This window comes from Cryptotermes secundus, unplaced genomic scaffold, assembly GCF_002891405.2.
Source record: "Cryptotermes secundus unplaced genomic scaffold, Csec_1.0 scaffold171, whole genome shotgun sequence".
Lineage (NCBI taxonomy): Eukaryota > Metazoa > Arthropoda > Insecta > Blattodea > Kalotermitidae > Cryptotermes > Cryptotermes secundus.
The window spans coordinates 1761702-1770795 of NW_019726223.1; the positions used below are offsets into that span (position 1 = coordinate 1761702).

The 9094-nt window shown below is 37.9% G+C and overlaps 1 protein-coding gene across 1 annotated transcript in view; it reads left to right on the plus strand.

Moving 5' to 3' along the window:
- The first annotated feature begins 8080 nt into the window (after positions 1–8080).
- LOC111863936 (dehydrogenase/reductase SDR family member 7) overlaps positions 8081–9094 on the plus strand; it is a 7529-nt gene continuing 6515 nt past the window's right edge. The window contains exon 1 of the mRNA XM_023850765.2: positions 8081–8334. Coding sequence (XP_023706533.1) covers positions 8211–8334 — 124 coding nt within the window. The 5' untranslated portion in view covers positions 8081–8210. The remainder of the gene's footprint in view (positions 8335–9094) is intronic.

The window sequence follows — 9094 nt, forward strand, 5'->3', positions numbered from 1 at the left end:
AGGAGGTTGGAGAAAACTGCATAATGAGGAGCTTCATAACTTGTACTCTTCTCCAAATTTAATTAGAATTATCAAGTCAAGGAGGATGAGGTGGGCAGGGAATGTAGCATGAATGGGGGAGAAAAGAAATGCATATAAAATATTGGTGGGAAAGCCAGAAGGAAAGAGACCACTGGGAAGATCAAGGTGTAGGTGGGTGAACAATATTAAAATTGATCTAAAGAGATAGGATGGGATGGTATCGATTGGATTCATCTGGCTCAGGATAGGGACCAGTGGAGGGCTCTTGTAAACACGGTAATGAACCTTCAGGTTCCATAAAATGCTGGGAAATTCTTGAGTAGCTGCAGACTTGGCTTCTCCTCAAGAAGGGCTCAGCTCCATAAGTAAGTAAGCTTTTATTATAATGATATTTTTATATCAAAACATTTATAATGCTTTACAGTATAACATCACAACGAGATTCATCTTGGGAGCCTAAAAATGATAAATATATTACCCTCTGGTAGACCAACGAGAAACCAAAGGAGAGAATAGAGTAGGAAAAGAGTGAACATACACATAGATATAATAGGAATCCTTATGGGAAGATAGCCTTGCCATAAATACAACCCACCCTGATAGAAATGCCATGGATCATGATGACTGACCATATTCTTCCAGTATGACTAGGGGAATGCAGTCTATTATGTATATTCTTGTACCAAAGCAAGTAGTGTACACTTTCTTATTCTAAAAAAAGGTTAGATTGTAATGTAAACTGTGAAAATTGCAATTTGTATGCTACTGCTACCATTATTATGTTTTTTGTTGATGTTATATTTATTAAAAGAGAAAATATTAATGAACAAGAAGTTCTGGAAAGAATGAACCACTGCTTCCCTTTCACTGCAAATTAAATGTCTGATGTGACAAGTGGGCAAAACTTTATTATGTATATATAAGTCAATAAAACAATAACATGAACTATATGACGTTTTATGACCATCGATTCAGGCATTCAAGTAATATTAAGGTCATTCCCTCAACAATTTGAGAGGCTTCAATGTTGGTATTGCTGATGGAAAGAATCTATGAAGTACACTGTTAAGGTGACCACATATTCCAGCCTCAAATTTGGGACACCCCATAAATGTTGAGGGGGGGGGGGGCTAAAACAAGCCACTGAAAAATGTTGAATTTATATACATATGAAAAATAGTTTAACTATGATGAAAGCATATTATATACAGTAAAAGTGGAAACTACTGCTAAGATAACCTGTTGTCATCCTTACTTAAAAGTAAGAGGAAGCAAATCTGCTGTAGTTTTCAGAGTTGTAAATTTTCTTACGGTCCTTCTTTGTCAGAAGCATTTTAAAAAACTCAACACAAGAGTACCTTAGTTGCTGACATTGCCTTCAGAGTGTCCACACCAGGAAGGCAGAAAAGGAACTCTGCTAACTTATGTATACTCGTACTTGAGAAAGGAACATGATTTTTGTTGAAGTGAGAGATCATTTCCACCCTTCTTTGAGCTGGCAAAGATTTATTAGCAGTTCACTCAGAAACTTTTTCCCAGGTTGCAAACTGCTTCATATAGGCAAATTCATCATACATTTCAGTTTCAGCTGACTGAACAGATAGTACAGTTTTAATCACAAGAGATGAAGTTCTCTTAATGTCTGTCCTTGAAAGTGTTTTGTTCAAGGTTACCCAGCTATAGAATTCCAGGTCCTGAAAGCTTTTTTCAGTCCATTTCTTCAAGTAACTCAAGAGCAGTTTCATAGAATGAGAGTGCAGTGAAATGAAACTTCTGTACCTCTTCTTGAGGTAGTTCTCCCTGTTTCCAGTTTTCCAAGGATTGCTCTAACAGCTAAAAGCAGTACAAAGTCTTCAAGTTTGAACATCGTGGTAGTTTTCAACCCATTAATGCTGTCAGTTATTTCAAATACAGTGACTCTCTATCCCTCTACCTTTTTCACTGCTTCATGGAATGATTAAGCCTGACTGTGAACAAAGTACATCCATATTTCAGGCAAAGGATTTTCAAAGAAATTCAGCAGAAACAATGGTCATTTGTCTTGAGATTGATTTATTGACACCTTATACACACCACTCAGAACTACAGGCAATTACGGTGTTATCGGTGATATACACACTTTACAGTTCACTCCGCAAACACTAGTGTCCTCAGTCTGTTACACTTTCCACTGATTTCCTGGTAATGGATTTTAACACAGGAAGTATATCAGTCTCAAACACTAAGACTGTCGGACTTTTAACTCTCAGCTGAACTCTCTTAATTTCTCCATCATCTGCCAAATGCCAACTCCAGAACTCTCAATCCAATTCTCTGGTCCCAAGCTCATATCCCAGCAAGCTGGCATCTCGAAACTTGACTCAACTGTCAACTAAAATCTTGTTTATAACCACTTTGCACAGATCATGCAGAAAACAGCATCTCTACTCTTGGGAAGTTGTGTTTACAGCACCGCTGCATAGCAATGGAAGTTATTTGACTGTTGCATGCATATTTGTTGCCATGGGAATATGTTTACCGAATCATTGCCTAGTAATGAACGTATATTCTGACTTCACTATTCTGGCTTTTGGGCATCATGTTGCATTATGAACAAGACTGTTTATATACAGGGTTCAACAAATTCAAGGTACCAAGTAGCTGTGCCATTAAGCAGTTTCAGTGTAGAACCTTATACTTTCTGTGGGATTCTTCTAGATTTCTTTTTGTATTCATGTATGATGCATTTGAATTCTGTGCCTGTAATTCCAATTCCACTGTGCACTTCTCTGCATTCATTCATGAACTACTTACACTGCTAAGGGTGTAGCCCTGTCTTATAGATATCTGGCTTATGAATTTCACCCTTATAGAAATTTGGAATAAATATTATAATTTTTTAAACACAACATGCACAATAATACATACAGCTAAAACTGATTTGTTTATGTGAAATTATTACCTGTTAAAAACACAGATCAAATATGCACATGTATTGGTGATGTATACTTCATCTACTATGGGAAAGAATGTCTGTCATAATCAGTTAGTGATGATGGTCATTGCCATCATTACAGGAAAGTAACCTCCTTTATATTCAACATACTGACAGTATTCATAAGCCGGTGGGAAATTTGAATGTATTGTAACATGTATGCCCATTGCTGGGCAATGACTTGGTAAACACATTCCTGTGACAATGAATATGCAGGTAACAATCAGATAACTTCCGTTGCTATGCAACATGCTCTAAATACAACAGAGGAAGAGGTGTTTTCTGCATGGTTCACATATTGTTAGGCAATGGATGTGGTTTCTGCAAGTCCATCTCGAGGCTATATAAGTGGTACAGAACAGAATCAAGTCAATCATACAACAAGAACAAGAATGGAGCAAGTCCTCGGCAGTCAATGAGGAAGAGTTTGGCTGAAGATTGACTGTGAGTTACTGTAATTGATTATGATTAACAGAGAGATGGTAAAAGGTGTTAATAAATTCAATCATTTAATCCAAAATCCATTATTATTAGTCACAGAGCCATAAACATGTGGCAACTGGTGTCAGAAGTGGGAATGGATTATTGGATTGCAGCCTGCAGAAGAAGTTATACTGCCACACTATTGGTCACAACCACAAACACATGACAGTATTTAACACTGGTTTTCCTTCTGTAAGGTAGCCTCCACAAACTCTGATGTACTGTGGTTTGTAGAGGTGGGCTACAGCAGGATACATAACTGGCCATTGTCTAGTCTGTGCATATGTGTCAGTGACATAAGCAAGTGAATGGATGCATGGTTGCTATTCCTACTTTATTTTTTACTGTGCCTTGTACTGCATTTATTTAAGAAGCCTGGAACAGTAAACCCAGTTTTATACCTTTTATGTATCATTTCTAATGGTTCGCATAGTGGGGGGTGGAGTCCAGTTGGGTCCATTTGGCATGGCGCCCACTGATTGGCCCACTGTACCTGCCCTGGGTGATTATGATGATAGAGAATTTGGTGGAATGAAGATTGGCAGGGGAACCAAAGTACTCAGAGAAAACCTACCCCAGCGCCACTTTGTCCACCACAAATCCCACTTGACCAGACCCGGGCAGCCGCGGTGGGAAGCCAGCGACTAACCGCTTGAGCTACGGCGCAGTCGTAAATTTCTAATGGTTAGATGGGTGTTTCTGTAATACAGCTGTGGACAGAAGGAATTTTGTGAGGAGAGCATCTCTATTTATATGAGAGTCAAAGGAAAAAATAGGGAATTTTGCAATATTGACACATTTTCAAGAATATGTCCCTTCTGTAATGTGGTAGTGTTCTGTACTTAGGCAGGGTATCAGGGGATCCTGTATTCACTTAGAAATACATGAGTTGACTATGTGCATTATGCTTCCACCACAGCTGAACAGCCTTGTGAGTCACATGTATCATTGTTTGTCATGAAATAGAATTCTTGTAAAAGCATTTGAATTTTATAACCAATAACTAAAAAATAATACATTTCCAAATTTGTGTTAAGTTCTGTATGGGTTTCCAATTATTGGGAAGTGCCCACAGCTATGAGAAATGAATTAAGACTTCTTTACATAGCAGCATCATTAACATAATCTTTGAATTCATAACTAATGATTCACCCAATAAACAGTTGTTTCCCTACCTAGCATTAACTGATTGGCCTTTGTAATAGAGATACAGTTTTCTGTGAGTAGTTGAGATATTGCACTAACAACCTATATGCTCTATAGTTCTCAGAGAAATTCACTGTACACTAAAGGGACATATAGCAAAATATCCAAATAATATTCAATATCATATATATTTTTGCCAGTTTGAATACTGGATGGAACCTCAGCTATCCTGGAGGTGGGTTTAACGATTTCCAGTCCTCATTTCTGACACATACAGGGGCAGTATCTTCAAATACACTACCACCACATCCTCCTGAATCCACGGTACATAATCGTCATCAAAATATACATCTATATATCTCTCAATACTTAACACTAAAAATGCAAAATAATATACACTTATTGCCAAGTAGGACAAAAACACGGCTACTTTATGTTAGCTGTCTGCAGTTTCTTCTATTGTACCTAACGAATTCATGTTAGCACTATTAATGCCAGTCACTTCATCCTGCAGTAACATACATGTCTCCATGATATGCTGACCAACTGCGTTATGGGACGAACAGATTGTGCCAGGGAGAGAAACCATTAACTAATCTTCAATTCTGTATTAGAGTTGTAGGTAGTGAGGTGTGGGTTACACGCGATAACTATACCTAACACCTGAATCTTATTATCCCGAAATTCATTATCGAGATGTACCAGCATGCTCCCATGATATTTCCTTATCCAACAGCTTATGGGAGAAATATAAAGCACCAATCAAATTTGCTCCAATTCACCAGTAATTACCAGCTCTGATAGCTACTATAACATAAGGGGTCAAAAAATATAAACAGCTGGCTGATGTGGGTCAATGTTAAAATTTGATTTGTATTAATCAATTTTAGGTTCCCAGTGGTATCAATAGAATCCTGAGAGCAGAACAAATGGAGATTCAAGGACAACCGTTTATAATTTAAAACAAAATAAATTATGCATTAATGACAACAATGACGACGATGAATTACTAGCCAAAAATCTTGAGAACAGAACAAATTGAGATTCAAGGAAAACTGTTTATAATTTAAAAACAAAATAAATTATGCATTAATGGCACAATGATGATGAATTACTTGTCAAACAGTCATAATGACGATCTTCCATCTCCTACTTCTCTCTGCGACCTAACTTAAACAGAAGCTTAGGAATCGATACCTTCATCACCTCCAACTCCTGTCAGGCTGCTGATGCGTACAGATCCTTAATATATGCCAACATATCCTAGCTTACACTAATAAGGCAGTAACAACTGTATACAATTCCCCTTCTGGGTTGTTGGTGTGCACACATCCTTAAAGTAACATTAACTTAATACAATACCTTCACGTGTTATCTCCTTCGAGGATGCTTCTCCAAACGCATCCTTAACCTAACGTCATGCAAGCTATTCAAACTGACACCACCTAAGCAATTTCCTGCAAGACTGCTTCGTGCGAACACATCCTCCAAATAAACCTAGTTCTTCCTCTATCATCCTTATACATTTATTCACTTTTATGCTTTGTGGTACTTAACATGGATCAATATCAATTTGTATCTGATGTACATAACAGAGACACTAGACAGGGTTTTAACCTTAATCTTTATCAACCTTCAACTCATTTATCATTATACCAGAGAGGCTCGTATTATATGGGCATTAAATTATTCAATAGTCTTCCATTAAACCTGAAACAATTATACAGAGATGTCAAACAATTTAAATTAAAGATAAAGGAATTTTTGTATAATCACTCATTTTATACCTTGGAAGAGTATGTTGTGTATTTTAATTAGGGTAATTTTTACACTGATCATACTCATGAGTTTTAGTTGTATTATTTATTTATATTTGTACTTTGACTTAGTACTTTTGTACTGTTTATTTATTTATTTAATTATTTGTACTTTATTTATTATACTTTGGAAGAGAATTCTGAGTATATTTAAGATGTAGTATTAATCTGATATGGTCATATTCATATAATTTGTACAAAGGTGTTAACAGTTTTAAATTGAATCTGAAGAATTCTAGTCTTGTTACTCATTTTATGTATTGGAAGAGTATTTTGTGAATTTTAATAGGAAGAGTAAACTTAATGCTGGTTATTTTCTTGGGTTTTAGTTGTATTATTTTATTATATCTGTATGATTAGCATTGTGCTGTATTTTATTGTTTCTTTTATATATTTGGAAGTGTATTTTGAGTATTTTTGATAGGAAGGGTTGAATTGATACTCGTTATGTTTTTATGATCTCAGTAGTATTATTTAACATATCTGTATATTGACTTGGTACCTTGTACTGTTTTTATTTGTGTGTTTTGTTTGACTTTTCCACATCCTCTGAATGTATTTCTAGTATTGGATTTATGGAAATAAAGCCTACTACTACTACTACTAGTTCAACATATCCAGAACGGTATCCACTCGTACCTTCTCGTACACACTTCACGCTATAACATTCACATCTCACTTCGCTTCCAGGGATTCGCGGTAACTGTTGTCAAATTAGTAATGTACTATGTGCTTTGACGATGTTCAGTCAGTATGGTCAGTATAACTGAATTGGTGGTAACGCGTGAGCTAAAGTTTGTTGGCACGGTAATCGACGATTGAATAATAAGGTATGCTGGATTCTTCAACGTTCCCCATCAAAACTGAGTGAAACTGAGCATTTTGAAACCGTTTCAAACGTTTAATACCAACATTTCACTTTAGTTAATGGTCGATTAATGCTCTCGAGATCGATTGAGATCTTTTGACTTCCGATCCGTTGCGATCGTTGCAATTACAGGCTTATCCGTAAACAAACATACAAACCAACGAAGAAAGAACGGTTTATACCGTATAAATTATATATGATGTACATGAATCTGTGGTGCTTAGCGTGGTGAACAGAGATATAGTTTCCTCCCAACTTTGATGGTATTTTGCATATCGTACAGTATAAATTCTTGACACGGCTGTTAGTCCTGTTTAATTAAATATTTCTGAAGACTTGAACTTAAGAGGTTATCGCTGTTAGTAAAAACTTGGTATTTTTTCGCTTAGTGGGGGGTGGAGTCCAGCTGGGTCCACTCAGCACGGCGGCCACTGATTGGCCTATTGTACCTGCCCCGGCTGATTATGATGATGGAGAATTTGGTGGATCGAAGATTGGCAGGGGAAACCGAAGTACTCGGAGAAAAACCGCCCCAGCGCTACTTTGTCCATCACAAATCCCACTTGACCAGACCCGGGATCGCACCCGGGCCGCCGCGGTGGGAAGCCAGCGACGCCAGCGACCCCAGCGACTAACCGCTCGAGCTATGGCGCAGCCTAATAAAAACTTAGGTCACATAAGAACTACCGAGTCTTGAGGGTCTTGAGCGTCTTGAGACATACTTTATATCAAAGGCACATGAGTCACTTTTGCCCACTGCGTTCAGACGTGATGTCAGAACCGGTCAGATGGTTCAGAGGTTCAGAAGGGTCAGAACATCTGTGGCCTTCAATGTTCAATACGCCTCGGATTTTAACACGTGACGTTACTACAGTCTAGATCGTCTAGATATTCACTCAATATGGATATTTTTGTATTTCTAGTGCTTAGTGGGGTTGTTTTTCTGCTTTTTTATGTACTGGCACTGTTGTTTGTTGACTGTGACTTCGCTCTGGCTTGGGCTGAGAAGTTCGGGAAACCCATTGGTAGGTTTATAATTTTGTGGCTGTCCATAGTTTAGTCAATCACTTTGTATGGTTATTAAAAGTAGAAATTTCTGTGGTGAACGTTCTTTATCCTTAAGCACAAAGCAGTCGCATCAAGTCACGGTGCTGTCTATGTTGGTATGTATGTATTCTCACCCGTTGTAAGTCTTGAACCACGGATCGATTTTCACGAAATTTGATAGGGATGTTATGCCCGTTACGCCAATAGAGGAGGTGTCTCCAGCGTCATAGTTTTTAATTTACAACAGTCGGTAATGTCTTCATGGCATAGTGCTTAATGCAATAATTACAGGGATCCCTTTACCTATTTTTTTTCCCTTGGCACTACAGCCCAAATGCGCCTAGGCCTACCTCCATGAACTTCTCCGTTCACTTCGGTTTTTCTATTCTAGATCTTACACATTCGGTAGGATTCCTTGGGCAGGTGATCAGCTTGTCGCAAGGCCTCTACCTATACACAAACACAGAAAAACACAAACTGCCCTGAGTGGGATTCGAACCCACGAATCCCGGTTTCCAAGCGAGCGAAGACAATACATGCCTTAGACAGCTCGGTTAATGTGACCGACCACCCTCACCTTTACAATTGCTAATAATGGCAGACACAAATTTGTGAGGTGGGAGTGAAACCAACCTCGTTTAATCTGTTCTAAAATTATATATATATATATTTTTTTTTCCCTTGGCACTACAGCCCCAGTGGGCCTAGGCCTACCTCCATGAACTTCTCCGTTCACTT